This window comes from Dendrobium catenatum, unplaced genomic scaffold (genome assembly GCF_001605985.2).
Source record: "Dendrobium catenatum unplaced genomic scaffold, ASM160598v2 fragScaff_scaffold_853, whole genome shotgun sequence".
NCBI lineage: Eukaryota > Viridiplantae > Streptophyta > Magnoliopsida > Asparagales > Orchidaceae > Dendrobium > Dendrobium catenatum.
In genome coordinates this window covers 2,192,230-2,208,192 of record NW_021319315.1, presented here as the reverse complement: position 1 = coordinate 2,208,192, position 15,963 = coordinate 2,192,230, and the positions used below count along the sequence as shown (strand labels likewise).

Genomic DNA, 15,963 nt, shown 5'->3' with positions numbered 1-15,963 from the left:
AACCGTCAGGTCCCGGGGCCGAATTCTTCTTCCCATAAAAAATGATGTGACTAATTTCTTCTTCAGTAACAGGATCAGTGAGGGGAGAAATAAGGTGGTTAGGGATAACATTCCCAATGGGGGTGTGGTGTAATTGGGTAGTGGTTCTAGTGGGGTTAAAGAGCTTAGTGAAGTGGTTAATAAATTCAAGAGAAATGTCTTGATGCTCAGTAAGGACACCATGATTAGTGGATAGCTCTTTAATATGGGCATGGTTCTTATTTGCATTGATATTAGAGTTTAAGAACTTAAGATCATCCTCCCCTTGAGTAAGCCAATTAACATTGGCTCTTTGTGCCATCCAATCAAAAAATTGTGGTTTGGTAGAAAATGAGTTTGGAGTTTATAGTCTTAAGATTGTCATTTAGAGACGAATCAAGAGGATTGTACTGAATTTGCCTTACAGCAGCATTTTGAAGCTCAGAAAGAGTTTCAATATCCCTTTGAATGTTGTTAGCATTGGACTAGTTTTTTTGCTTGAGCATGTTCTTGAGGGATTTCATTTTGAAAGTGAAGTCATAGAGAGGGCTGCTAACATTGGGTTGAGAAAAGATATCCAGTAAACAGTCACAAAATTCTGGGATGCGGGTGCAGTAATTTTTGAACATATATCTATGGCCTCTCGTTGCAATCAAAGAGTTCAAAACTATAGTCTTGATATGTCATCAAAAAATTATTTTAATTGGGCACCAATCTCGATGCAAAATCAAGTTGGAAACTTCTAAAATTAAAATTGGGTCCATCCGAACTTCGATTTCAACAAACTTATAGTCAAACTGAGCACCTCGAGAATAAGAACCCACAACACCAAATCCAACCCAATCCGAGCCCAAACGGGTCCTAATCAAGGGTTATAAGCGTTATTGGAATGTTCGAACCACAATTTGGATTACCAAATAGTTTCCAAACATAACATGCTTATAGTCGAATCAAGCGGCTCGACGAGATGAATCCAAGGAGCCTAAGATCACCAAATTATGACATCACTAAGACATTCAAATGTTCATCAAACGGTCCATGATCAAGGGATTCAACATCATTCGTCCATCCAACCACTCACCATTTACCCTTAATATCTCACCTATTTACGGGCCATGCCGCTCCAAAAATCTATAAATAGACCCATCATTTCTCTTGAAAAAGGACCCCAAGCTTAAGGATTTAAAGAGAGAGATCAAAGATCATTATTGTCTCCTTGCTCCTCTTCGGCCACCGCCTGAGTTCCGTCGGACCACCACTGGAGATCCTCGCCCTAGTTGAACCACCACTCGAGGCTCTCACCCTCCCCGGACCACCACTCAAGGCCCTCACCTTCGCTCAACCACCACTCGAGGCACTCACCATCGTTGGACTACCACTCGAGGCCCTCACCCTCATCGGACCACCACTCGAGGCCCTCACCATTGTCGGACCATCACTCAAGACCCTCATCTTTGCCGGACCACCAGTGGAGACCCTCACCTTAGTCTGACCACCACTCGAGGCTCTCACCCTCGCCAAACCACCACTCGAGGCCCTTACTCTCATCGTACCACCACTTGAGGCCCTCACTCTCGCCAGATCACTACTTGAGGCTCTCACCTTCGTCGGACTACCACCTGAGTCCCTCACCCTCGTTGGACCGCCACTTGAGGCCCTCACCTTTGGCGGACCACCACCTCAGGGCCTGAAATCCGTCAGACCCCCACTTGAGACCCTAAACTCTGCCAGACTATCAACTGTTGTCAAAGTCCTACCAAGTCACTATCAGACTACTAACTGACACCCTAACTTCCAAGTGACGCCAGATTTAACACTAGACTTCAACCATACGGTTGACATTTGTAATTTGATTGCCCTCAAGGACAAGTCAGCCCACTATAATCAACTCAAATTCTAGTGAAATTTTTTCAACTGGGCTATGCCCCATGGTTTTTCCCCTTTTCAAGGTTTTTTGCGTAAAAAATATTGTCTTCTCTGTGTGTGAGCTGGATATCCGTGCAACGCTAAAACGCAGAATTACAACTCTATCGCCGCGTATATTCTAGCCCGCAACGAATTTCATCAATTTATAATGTACATAATTCATTTTAATCTGTTGGTTGGAAGTCTAGGTTATTAATTAAAATTTCTTGAATTTGAGTATTATGTATATGTTGTGTGTGTGAATCTATCTTAATTGGCCTAAATGTCCCAACAAAAAAAATTTAATGTAACTTCTAAGTCCTAACAATGAGTTTTTTAGTGAATTATTAGAATTTTATGGGATTCTTCGATGAGGGATTTGCATATATTAAATCTAAAATATTAACTTTATGTATTTATTATTTAAACTTTACTGACACATTTTAAAATTTCATTTGATCCGCATGAATTTTTATATTATATTTAAATTAAAAATTTAAGGTATTAAATTCAGGATCATGCGAACTCTAATTTTAATAAATTTATAATCAAATTGAACATCTCAACAAAACCAATACATTAACATCACAAATGATTTTATATTGATCCAAATAAGCCCAAAAGAAGCGATTGAAGCATATTTGACTACTTATAGTAACATGTTTGGATCAGTTAGATGTATATGTTTGTTTAGCATATATTGAATTTTTGGAAATTTTTGGAGTACTTTTTTTGCCCACATTTTTTTGTTTGATTTTAAAAGAAAAAGTGATACGATGAAAATATTAATCTTAGCTTATAAAAAAATGTACATACAAATTACAAATAAAACTAAATAATTTATGTAATTAACAATATATCATTCCCTTCATTTTCCTTATTGCAAGTAAATCTACTTCAAGAAACACATTTATGCTTTTGTTGTTCCATATATAGAGTTCAATGAGTAGTTTAAGAGAAAAAAAAGATGGAGACGAAAGAGGAAGCTTGGTTGGAGATCTCGGAGCATATTTTCTACGTCGGGCTAAAAAAATTCCCCAACTTAAAGTGGGATATTGTTAACCTACTTGATACTTTAATTGTATCGCTCTTGTGAATTTTGATATTTCATTTTATCAAATTTTATACAAAATCAAATCTACAAATATTTTATATAATTTTATTGCAGAAATTTAAGTTTGTTGTAGAGTAGAGTATTTTTGCCGTATTAACATATACAATATAATTTTACACCCGAAATTTTAATTTATATGTTATTGTAAGCATTTACACAAATATATTAACTCTAATCAAAATTATTATAATACAATAAATAACTTCAAAATATTATTGTTAATATTGTATATGAATGATTTTTTAAAATTGTAAATGTTGAAATGTGTACATAAATATACCCCATGTAACTCTTAGTGTTTTATCATGCATATGAATTAGTATATTTTTGTAACATGTAATGTGCTATTTATACATATTGAAAATGTAATATTTATATGTTTATCAGTCTAAAAATGTGTGAAAATATAGAGAAAGGATAAAATGCATTTGGCTTGTTGTTGATACTTTATAGTATTCAAGTGGGGATTTAATGACTTGTGCATCATCTATATGTGCAAATAATATATGCCTGAACAAATGTAGATAAATGAAGGAATTAGGGGCAAAGGGAAAATATGAACAAATTGAGCTATAAATGAAAGCAAAGATGTAAGAGGTGTAAGAAAAGTATGAAAAGCTCTAAAATGAAATTTTAAAATTTACTTTTTATCATATTATTACATTTATGACATTATATTAAAATAAATGCTTACATTATTATTTCTGTCATGCATATATTTTTTACACTTGTTTAATACTAACACTATTTGATAGTCATAACACATAACATAAATATCATTTTAATTTACTTTAAACATATTTTACTATCATATAATATTATACACCCATACAAGCTACTTTGTTTATTGTGAATTATGTATTAGGTTTCAAGTAAAACTTTGTGTGTGTATTTATTTATATAATACTTGCATTTTTACATTATATTTAAAACAAGTTTGGATTGCCACTTAGAATATAACAGCATGCAACAATTATATTTTTATTTTTAAATATAATGTAAAAATGCAAGTATTATATAAATAAATAAGAATTTAGGGATCCATTTGTAAATATTACTTAATTTAGTCGTGAATATATAAATAATTATCGTCTTCTCCTCTAAGGTCACGACGGCTTGAAGCTAGGGTTTTGGGCGACAATTTAACGCAGGGCACGACCGGAAGAACTTGGGAAAGCAATAGGTTATTGGTAACATGGCAGATGATGACTACAACGATATGGACATGGGGTTAGCTTCTCTGTCCCCGAAGATATATTTTTCTATCCAATCTCCGATTCAACTTTTTTCATATTTCTATGCGTGTAATTTTTAGGGCAAACGTTATTACTAACGAGATTCATTCCCTATAATATTTCTCAGTTCAAGAGGTTGGAAGAGATAAAATATATGTTCCAAATTTTATGAGGGTTTCTCTAGATGATTTAGGTTAACATTTTTCTAAGGTGGAGTAGAAGAAGTAATAGTCTATTGCCGATTGCAACTCTTCGCGCTCTTGAAGCCATCTGGTCGATGTCAATTCTTGGCTCTTCAACAACACCTGTCCTACTCTAGTTTTTGATTCCGCTGCAGTTTACACGCTAATATCAGTTATCGTCTCTTGTCGCGGGATCCGGCTATCATTGGTTTTAAGTTCTTCAGGTCTTGGTTCTTTGATAGCTTTCTCGCCAATATCACCACTCGGTTCATTATAGGTTGATTGGTCAACATAATTTCTTTTCCTAGATAGTCAATCGCCGTGTCATGTGCCATACAAATTGCGAAACATTTAAAAAAAAATAATGGATCTAAGTTTCAAACAAACAAGAAAGTTTTCCTTTACAATTAGCAACAATCTTCTCAGTACCCGACTTTACGGGTAAAGTGAGAAAAAGTCGCAGGAAAAGAATTCTTAGCAGGAAAAACCGAGCATTCATTTGCCATTTCGGGCAAATAATATGAGACAGTTGAAGGCTTAATAGAGGATATCTCCTTCGCTCCCTCAAATGTCTCCTTCTTTCTATCCTCCTCCTCAGAAGAATCTTCTTCTTTCTTACGTTTTCCAAAAAGGCTAGCATTAACGTCTTTGGATATGTTAATCTTATTTTTTGGAATAATGATCTTTTATTTCAGTTACTGGAATTGAAAAACTTTAATTGAAAGGAGAGGAAGGAGGAATATGAATCCAAATGTTCAAATGAGTAGCTTACTTTATATTTTATAGACTTTGAAAGTGCTAATGTGGACATAAGGATAGTATAAAATGTCACAATCAAGATTGATCTAGACTAAATATTAGTGAATCATTTGTTGCTCTTCTTGGGTGACATAAATGAGAATGAATTATTAAAAAGAAATGTTTTATAAGAGAATAAAGGAATTAAATGTATAGCTGAATATCTCAAAAAATTGGTTTGAGATAAATCAACTCAGTTTATGCTTTTCATGATCTCGGTGGTTATGAAGAAATTGCCCATATTCATGATTTATTCGAGCCAATTCACTAACTTCCTTTAGCCAAGTTAGCGACTTTATCCAGCCAAGTTAGCAACTTTCTCTAGCGAAGTCAGCAACTTTGTCTAGCTAACTAAATGAAAGATATGACTTTTATCAGATGAGATGCTAAATAAATAACTAATTCAAGGATTAATGTACAGTCTTATAAAAGTTGGCAACACAATTCTTGTAATATTTCTTATTTACGTAGCCTTATGTGTAGCTAATCTTGCGTTGCTCAAGCTTCAATCCAAACCTCTAAATAGAGGGTCAGAGATAGAGCTTGACACACATAATTTTCTGTACTTGAGCTCCTTTAGTGAAAACCTAGATCTCATCACTCTAAAATTGTGTTTTTCTCTCACTTGTTCCCTGCTTTCTTCTTTGCTTTGTTATAAAGTAAGGTTCTATGATTCTATCGTAACTCACAGATGGATTTGGATTACCTATATTCTATTATAAGCAACAAAGATGCCATGAGGAAATTCAACTATTTTTATTGAAATATGACATGCAAGGGAATTACTTTAGCTTGCAATAAAGGAGGGAGGGAGGGTCCGGTTGCCAAACCTTCATTTTGTAGCGCTCGATAGATAATTAACTATTCTTTTCTTTGTTCAGTTAGCTTTGGATTTCATACCTGTATGTTGATGCACTTGCCTTTTGCATTGTTTGCCATCTAATGTTTTGTTTGTATTAATATTGAGAATGTCAAGCCAGTGCAGAGTTCGGGCTATTCTGTTGAAACTTTGTTTATGTTTAGCACCACAAAAGATCCAAAACATCACTTCTTTGGACACAATATGTCCCATATATTCTAAACTAGTCTGGGCAAAACATCACTTTTTTAGATTGGCCTTTAATTGATGTCCCTGTAGGACTCTTAAGACCATCTTCAAGTGCTCGAGATATCTCCCTCAGTTTTGTTGTACACTAGTATGTCATTAAAAAATACAAGATAAACTTTCAGAGGTACTGCTTGAATACCTGTTCATCAGTGACTGGAAAGTAGTAGGGGCATTGGTAATCCCAAACAACATTACCAAAAACTCATAATGCTCCTCGTGTGTCCTGAAAGCTGTCTTGGAGATATATGCCTTCCTCATTATGATTTGGTGGTATCCAGACATCAAATTCAGTTTGAAGAACATCACCGCCCCATTCATTTCATTCAAATGCTCATCAATCACAGGAATAGTAAACTTATTTGGCACTGTCACCTTGTTCAAAGCTCTATAGTCCACACAAAATTGTCAACTTCCATCATTCTTCTTGACTAGTAGGACTGGACTAGAGAAGGGACTCACACTCGACCTGATAATCCTCGTCTCTAGCATCTCCCGGATTAGTTTCTCAATTCCATTCTTTTGAAATTGGGGATATTGGTAGGGCCTGATGTTGATGGGTGCCACCCACTCCTTCCCTCAAGGAGATGGCGTGCTCCTGCTCCCTCGGTGGTGGCAATCCCTGAGGTGGTTGAAACACCTCCTAAAATTGCTCAATCAATGACTGTATAGAGAGGGGTATGTCATCTATCTCCTTCGATCTAGCTCCCTCCAAACTGTGCAGCTCTACTAAATATCCTCCACCCACCTCATGTATACTCATTACCATGGATTTAAGAGAAACCATGGATTTAAGAGAAACCATGGATTTGGATAGCTTTGCATCTCCTCTTATCACCACCTTCCTCCTATCGACCATCAACTCCATAGTGAGTGCCCCCAAATTAACCTTGGCGTCTCACAAGGTCTGCAGCCACTTCATCCTCAGAATGATATTTGTGCTCTTTAAGTTCAACGGAAGAAAATCTTCCCTCACTTGAATACCCTGGACAGTCAGTAGCACTCATCTACAGATTCCCCGGCCTTTCTCCACCTTCCCAGTATCCATCATCACCTATTAACAACCAGTATCCACCAATCTCACTCCCAATTGGTCGACGACTTGAGTGAAAATGAAATTGTGGGTAGCCCCACTATTAATCAACATCACCACCTCCCTATCCTCTATCTCCTCCTTTACCTTCATGGAATGATTCGTAGTGAATTCTACCACCGAGTTCAGGGAAATCCCGTCCAGATCCATATGTAGCTTCTCCTCCATCTCCTCTAACCCTCCTTCACCTCCCTCAGTTTCCTCGTTATCATAAACGGTGAGAACCTGAAAAGTTTGGTCCTTACACCTATGCCCTGGCATATACTTCTCATCACATCTAAAACACAACCCCTTTATCCTCTTCTCCTGCATCTCCTTCTTTGTCAGCCTTTTGAAGTTTCCCCCACTCCCTCCTGTCTTTTCTCTAGTAGTCTCCCGAAATCCTCCTGCTGCTGGACCCTTAGGTGCTAAGTGAGTGTTTGTCATCCTGTAAGTACCTCCTAAGCTGCTTCTCCTGGCTCTCCTCTCTAGATTTCTCTGATTTTCAACTAGCTGTGCCAACTTTATTGCCTCCCCCAAGTCACGAGGCATCAAGGCTTTCACTGTCGCTCTGATCTCTGCCTTCAGCCTTTCCATGAAGTTCTCCTCCAAAACAATATCTCATAATCGCTTCACCCTATTGGCCAGGTGCTCAAACTGCTCATGGTAGTCTGCTACGAATCCCTCTTGTACAAGAGCAAAGAGCTGCTCATAGAAATCTCCTCCCGGATCGGTTTGGAAACGCTCTATTATACATTTCTTGAATTCTCCCCAGCTCTTTATGGGTCTCCTCTAGTCTCTCCACTGGTACCATAACAGCGCCTTACCCTGCAAACATAAGCCTACCGCTGTTAGCTCCTCCTCCTCCTCCGTGAGCCCATTTACGGCGTAGTACCTCTCCACCTTATAAGTCCACCCATACACATCATCCCCTTCGAATATGGGCATCTTCAGCTTTCTTACTTTATGATCTCCCCAATTTTCCCTTAGTCCTCCTCCATAGCTCTCCATTTCCCAAGTGCTTGTCCCTCCCCATATCTCCCTTTCTTCCCTTGCTCTGTCATAATCCAAACCCCCTTTGAATTCCCATCTCCTTCAAATTCAACACCTCGGCGACCAAAATGTCCCTCATGGTGTTCCCAATCAGCACCTCTTTGCTCCGCCCCTCCATACCCATGTCTTTCCCCATACCTACCTCCTTTATCCTCCCTCTGGAGAGGCTCTAGATAGGGTTTCCTTCTTTCTCCCTCCATGATCTCCACCTCATCTTCCTTCCCATGAATTTCAGAATTCGTGTTTTTCCCTTGCGCCCCTTTTGCCACAGAAGCCGCCGTTTTGTTTTGGATTTCCAACATTTTCTTCATCATGTCCCAAGGAAATCCTTTCCTCCACCGTTGTCTTGATTTTGTTCATCTCCCCTTCAAGTCTTTCTTCCAGCGTATCTACTTTCTTGGCAGCCATCCCTATACTGATCTTTGTAGATTAAAATTTTTTGAATTTGGGTCACAAAAACAACAACTTTCTCCTTCCCCGACCAAAAATCAGCCGCTGAAATTCACTAAAATCAGCCCACCAACGATCCCAAGACTTGCTCTGATACCAATTTGATAGGAAATACATGAGTTCGCAAGTAATCCAAGAGGAATTACATGAGTTCGCAAGTAATCCAAGAGGAATTACTTGAGTTCGCAAGCAACCCTAGCAATAATTGGCCAAACAGCGAGAAAAACAATAAAATATGGAGGAATTCAATTTAAGACGATAGATTGCAATAGTAGAAGCAAGCAATACAAACTCCAAGCAAGATACAATTGATCCTCAATTTGAGAGGAGAATCGTCTCTCCCAATCTCTAGATTTTGGATCTAGAGCCCAAGACACCAAGAAGACTCCTAGAAAACAACACCAAATCATGCATGTCCTAACCCTAGCCTCTCATGTTCTTTAAATACAATCTTTACTAATAAAAAACTTCCTAATATAAATTAATTTTAAATTGCCTTCCTCATGCTTAAACCGTCCTCTCTCTCTCTCTGCCGCCCAAGGAGGTGGGGCCCACATGCTTAGGCGGTGGGATTTAGAGAAGGCGGCTTAGCCCGCCTCATGTAGGTTTGAACCAGCCTCACCTGGGCCGGGTTGGGCTGAACCGGAACAAAATTATCACATTCCGTGGTACAAGACCCCTTCTTCCAACTTATATTTTCACCATTTCTCCGGCATTCATTTTCATATAAGATCACCTCCATGTTTATATTTTCTTTAGCTTTTTGTCTAGGTTTTCCTTACAACCAAGTCACCTTCATGTTCTACGAGTAATTTTTAATATTTCCTTTCTTGTCACCCCTCCTTTTTTAGCACATCTTCCATAGTTCCATGTGAATTGTGAAATTATTATTAAGGAAAATCATTAACATTTCTATGTGCGTAACCTGCTCTTCCATCTTATTCGTAAGTATGCATACGTGCAAAATCAACTCTAGGATTAGATTTTCTTTAAACTTCTATCTAGCAATTATGGGAAGCGTCCATAAACACAGTTTCTTTTGTTTACATATTTGTGGAGGTTACATTTTAATTGTTCAACTCGTTGTTCTTATTGTTGTATAGGTTTTTTTTTACTTTGATTTATACTTTAACGATATAATTTAATATAGGTAAATTTTGGATGGATTCATTATATGATGTTCATGGGGTGTTCTGTGTTCATATGTCGGAAGGGTGAACCCCCCACACTTACAAAAGGGGTCCCTTGGCTTGGATGTTCCAATCACACACTTCCAAAGCAAAAGTTTAATGCACTGTCTTCCATTTTTATCGTGCCTAGTAAATAAAGTGGGGTTCCAATTTGATTTTTTGTTTGAATTTCTTTGGGGTGTAGCGGTACTCATTTGGGAACCATAGTTTCTAGGGAAGCTTTTGGTAGTGATGCCTCAAACCCCAGTGAGGCAAGCACGGATGGGCGTCATTGTTATTGTAATCTTTAGTCTCTTCAGTCTATATTAGACGTCTTTATAAACCCGCAATACTCATTTATTTTGGTGCTGCTTCTTGTTTTGCATCTTATTTAATAAAATGATTTGGACGGGTTGCTTGAACACCTATTGTATCACTCTAATACTTCGATGTTTCTCTTTTGTGCATGCTGAAAGCATTTTTTGTCAATTTGTTTTATTCCTACAACATTTATTCGTTGTTTGTTTATAACTCAATCAATTATTGTTCTGCTGCACATTCTTAATAGTATTTTTTATGTGCCTATCCTAAAAAATTTCCTTATTTACGAAGTTATTACCTAACTGTTTAAAATCAGCCAATAAATCTACATTTGCACGTGACACTACCAAATCCTTAAGAATTTAACAAATCATTGCGAGTAAAAGCAAAAGTTTGAATGCACTATTTGAGATTTGAATGGTTTTTGATAAATAGAAGTAACTAGTTGGTGATTTTGTAAATAAAGAAATTTTTTGTGGTACACGGAACCGTCCTTTTTCTTATTTTTGATGTATTTTTCGTAATTTTCATGAAAACATTTTTTCTAGATTAGCATTTGGACTATAATGTTTAGTTGGCGTTCCCATTCTCTTCTTAGTCATCATCTTTATCCAAAATCTGAGGTTGGTTTCGTTTATCCTTTGGTACTAACTGTTATCTATTGTTGGCCATATTGTTGTTTGAACGTTATTGATTTGAATTATTGTGATTAGAGTTATCTGAAAACATTTGGAAACACTATTATCTATTTGAGTCATCCTTCTTATTCTTTTATTTTTTACTTGCATGCACTATAAATGATTTCCTACAGGTATGAGGATGAGCCACCTGAACCTGAAATTGAGGTATATGTTAACTACTTATTTCTTAGGTTCATATCCCTTTTATTTGCTTGCTGAAGAGGCAACGATATCAAGTTGATTAAGTACATGCAGGAAGGTGCTGAGGTAGAGGAAGAAAACAATGATGATGTTCCAGATGATATTATTGGTGCTGAAAATGAAGAAAAGGAGCAAGAACCAGTTGAGCATCCTAGGAAAACATCCAAGTACATGACAAAGTATGAGCGTGCAAGGATATTAGGAACACGTGCTCTTCAGATCAGGTCTTTCTTTTAAACTTTTCTTTTGCTAGATGCCTAGATCCCTGTTTTGTAGCTTGTGCAATTTTTTTTATCCAATTTTGTTTGGCCAACAGCATGAATGCGCCTGTAATGGTTGAGCTTGAAGGTGAAACTGATCCTCTGGAGGTATAACATGGATATCTTTTTTCTTATTAAGAATTTTCTTCAATGCATTCATAATCATGTTGATTTTCTTACTGATAATTTAATGAGATATTGATGGAGTTTTCAAAATGACATACGTTTGTGCATTTTTTTAACCTGGTTTTGTTTGGGCCAGTTGAGCATTCTTGGAAATGTTTGCAAGTTATATTCATTTATGCCCATTAATCAGGTGCTTTTTTAATAACTTCTAAGTTCTACTGATTTGACTATTAATAATTATTATAAAAAGTTATATTGATTAGATGTCAGTTGTGTTTTGGCAAGTTTATTCTATATTGTGGTGGTTTATAGTTAAATGCTATGTTTATACCAGCAGCCAACCGGGTTTGGTCAGGTCAACCCGTTAACCCGCCGGGTCGGGTCCGGGTTCGGTTTTCCGACCCGTTTGTCTACCCGGGTCGGGTTAGGGTTGATCCGTTTGAACCCGGGTTAGTTCCGGGTTCGACCTGAACCCGACCCGTGACCCGAAATTGACACCCCTACTCTATATTGTGGTGGTTTATAGTTAAATGCTATGTTTATACCATCCCAATGAGCATTGAAACCCAGAATGTTGAAATGCAGTTAACAATATATTTACTCCTCCGAATCACATATACTAAATGCTGATAATAAAATGTTGATTGTTCTTTACTTAAACCATTCTGGGATGGGTTCTTGGGAGTTGTTGTTGGGGAAAATAGTGTCGGAGAGGAGGGTTTCTAGTGAACCTCCTATCGCAAGCGGTGATTAATCTTTCGCACCAAGTAGAAGAAAATAGGGAGGGCAGAGAGAACTACGACCCACATTCGGTTCAATGACCGATACATTCTGTTGGTCTAGTGGAGCAGGATCATGGATGCAATTGTGCTCAAGAACTCAACATCTCAACATCAGTGTTTATTTCTAGTTGACAATGATGATCATGTATGCTCGGTGATTGTGAGCATTGTTTACTCTAACATGGACATCGATGACTTGGTGGTGGCTACAACCTGTCACGAACAACTTGCTCATACATGTCTTATTTGGGTTGTCTATTCTGAGACGATTCTTGTACTTCGCCATAACGATGACTAAGGAGGCAACAAAGGAGTTGGACTACCAAAAGATGACAACTTGGGTGTCGACAGAGAGAGCATGCTGCCTAGCTTGAGGCAGATTTGTTGGTGGGTTAGTAGAGGAGGCATTCATTGAGATGACTTGGTGGGGTGAATAACTTGTTGTCGAGCTTGAGGAGCTGAGTAAGATTAAAGGAGACTTATTGCAGGACAAGGATGGCCATTCAGGTTACTCCTTAATGGGTCAGAAGTTGTTATACCCTTGACTTTTGTGTTATTTAGCACATCACCACACATCCCTCACTTGTTGTAGGAGTTTCGTTGCTCAACTATTGGGGGACATTCAGGAGTTCAAAAGCTATATCATAGACTAGCAGCGGAGCTATATTGGGTGGGCATGTGAAAGGATGTAGAGGAGTTGGTTGCCAGTTGTGATGTGTTCCAAAGACACAACTACCTAGCAATGGCTCCATGTGATCTTCTACAACCTTTAGCATTACCCGAGTGTGGGAAGATGTGACTATGGATATCATTGAAGAATTGCCTAGATCAGAAGGGTTCACTGTGATTCTGGTGGTGGTGGACAAATTGAGCAAATATATTAATTTCATAAGCCTTTCGCCTCCCATACACCACAGTGTTAGTGGCAGCCGCATTTATTAAAGAGATAGTCTATTTGCATGTCATACCTAAGACCATTGTGTTCGATTGAGACAGGGGCTTTCTAAGCCACTTATGGAGGGAGTTATTTAAGATTCGGGGGACTATCCTGAAGCGAAACCTAGCTTACCACCCCTAGACAGATGGCCAGACGGAGGTGGTAAATTGCAATGTGGAGATTTATTTTTGTTGCTTTGTATCAGATACACCAAAGATGTGGGCAAAGTGGTTTGCCTAGGCGGGATATTTGTACAACACTTCATTTCATACAACAACCAGGGCAACGCCATTTAAAATCTTATATGGGAGGGATCCATCTCATCTGATATATTATGGGCATGACAACGTACCGATGCCATAAGCGGAGCGGTACTTGAGAGAAAGAGATCGGATTTTGACAGAATTGATGAATGAGAATGGGAATTCATAAGGCCATCTGCAATTAGTTGGGATAACGCTGATGGTGATAATGTTAATCTGACATGGACAAAGATGGAAGGTAAGCTTTAAATTGAGTCCATTATGTTCCGATAAAAGGACTTGAAGATCAGTCCCTAATGTTGTGAATGCAAACCCTCACAATACACTATAATGACGCCATTGTTTAGTACATTGGTCCCCACTCAATTTTGAGAGTAGTGCTTGTCCTTTTTCATTTACAAGGAAACTTTTAGGACCTAAATGCTTATCAAAGATTTGTAAAAAGTTGTCACTAGTTTTCTTAAAAGTTGTTAGTTGTGATGCTTGAAATATCAATTTATAATAGTAATTGGTTGCAATAGCGAATAAAGTGGAGGGACATAATTGTTGATGGAAGCTCGGTCAGTTCTGTCGCCTTAGCTATTTGTTGGTAGTCCAAATTTGTTTGTGTCATGCCTGACCTTATTAACGAGCAAGCTTATGGGACTTGAATCCTGAACCTGTGGATTCTAATCTTGAATCTTGAACCCTATACTCTTCTCTGAAGCGAATATTCTGCTTGTTTGTGATCTCTAGTTTTCTTCTCTGCTCTCTCTACTCGCTCTATACTCTCCATTCTTGCCATCAGGTTCCAGCTTACCAAGTTAACCTGCCAATAGAAGTGTTTTACTAAGTGATGATTCCCTTGCAATTACTTTACCGAGTTGATAACAATTACCCTTGGGCGAGTTTTCGCTGTTGAGGTCTATGGGCTTCAAGCTCTCCCATCAGGACCCATTCTATGACTTTTTTTTTTTAACTGCATTCGGAAATTTATGCACCTGGTATTTTGAGCATGTATCTTCATTCTTCCTTCTTTGGCAATAAATCATTAATTTTTCATTGTTCTGAGTGGAATTGTTTTGTATATATTTGATTTTTTGTACTCAAATCTCCAGCTGCTTCGCTGACGTCTGCCTTGTTTTGCTATTTTAGATTGCGATGAAAGAGCTTCGAGAGCGCAAGATACCCTTCACCATTCGAAGGTATCTTCCTGATGGGAGGTAAATATCCTCGGATGCTTTCTTTGTTACTGTATTCTGTTCTCTATTGCTGCTGCTAGGAATTCGATTGTGAAAATAGGAAAAGAAACTAAAATGCTTAAATAATGGCTATCGATTCATTAACATTAACGTCAGTGAATAATAATGACAATGTGACAGTTATGAAGATTGGGGAGTTGACGAACTGATAGTAGAGGACTCCTGGAAGCGGCAGGTTGGTGGGGATTGAGAGGGCCTTCAAGCCTCTCATCCATTCCTGCAGGATCTGGAAATGGACCCTATATCTCTTGTTTATAGACTTTTTATCTGCCGTTGTTTTAGGGCTAAAAATCACGCTGAACTGTGAATGGATGTTGCGCAACTTTTGTCTTTAATGGATGGAATTTGAGTGGAAATGAGAGTGATTGACGTAGTCATATACAGCTCTCTTTGGCTCTTTGGCCTATTGGTTGTGAGCTAAGGCTTCCAACTAAGAGGTCTAAGGTTCGAGTATTTCTGTATGAGTTTATCTTAAATGGCCTAAATGTACCCAAAAAAATTTGTCGTAGTCAGTGGATGTCCTTTTTTACTTGTTTAATGAATAGTCGCTCTCTATTATTGTTAGTGTTGCAGTGTTTTTAAATCTATTTTGTGAATTTTTCTATTATTATTTGTATTTATACAACCTACCAGTTTATTTTTAATTTTCTTAATATTCATTTGTCCTTTGTTTAGTTTTGTTGGATATTTATCTTAATAATTTCTTGTATATCTCACTTAATTTTGCTATCAGTTAAGTAATTATTGTTTGGTAAAATTTGCCTTCCAATCTTGATGAGTTTTTTTTAATATAGTACTTCGGAGGCTTATAAATTATTTGTGATTTGATTGATGTACTTAAGGTTTTCTGTTCAGCAATGGCGGTGAATATCTTAAACCATTTACTGCTAGATTTTTAGAAATTTATCCTAATCAATCAACTTGCTTTAACAGATTATGATGTATCATTTGAACTCTTATTTTTTGATGTTAAAGTTTGTGTCATTTGAAAATATTCATTATTTTTTTGAAAATATTAGTGGAATAAAATTACAAATTCAGACCATTTACA

At 37.5% G+C, this 15,963-nt stretch overlaps 1 protein-coding gene across 1 annotated transcript; it reads left to right on the top strand.

The window, feature by feature from the left end:
- Positions 1 to 4,111: 4,111 nt before the first annotated feature.
- LOC110110358 (DNA-directed RNA polymerases II, IV and V subunit 6A) lies at positions 4,112 to 15,516 on the top strand. Its single transcript, XM_020841781.2, has 6 exons — positions 4,112 to 4,267; positions 11,234 to 11,267; positions 11,358 to 11,527; positions 11,620 to 11,671; positions 14,806 to 14,873; positions 15,033 to 15,516. The coding sequence occupies exons 1-6, from the start codon at positions 4,233 to 4,235 to the stop codon at positions 15,100 to 15,102; spliced, it is 429 nt and encodes a 142-aa protein (XP_020697440.1). The 5' UTR covers positions 4,112 to 4,232; the 3' UTR covers positions 15,103 to 15,516.
- The last annotated feature ends 447 nt before the right edge of the window (positions 15,517 to 15,963 follow it).

Bases quoted from the DNA above. Each gene is read 5' to 3' on its own strand.
- LOC110110358 (XM_020841781.2), top strand. From the start codon at position 4,233: ATGGCAGATGATGACTACAACGATATGGACATGGG. The intron at 11,528-11,619 runs GTCTTTCTTTTA...TTTGGCCAACAG, and splicing joins ACACGTGCTCTTCAGATCAG to CATGAATGCGCCTGTAATGG. The intron at 14,874-15,032 runs GTAAATATCCTC...ACAATGTGACAG, and splicing joins AGGTATCTTCCTGATGGGAG to TTATGAAGATTGGGGAGTTG.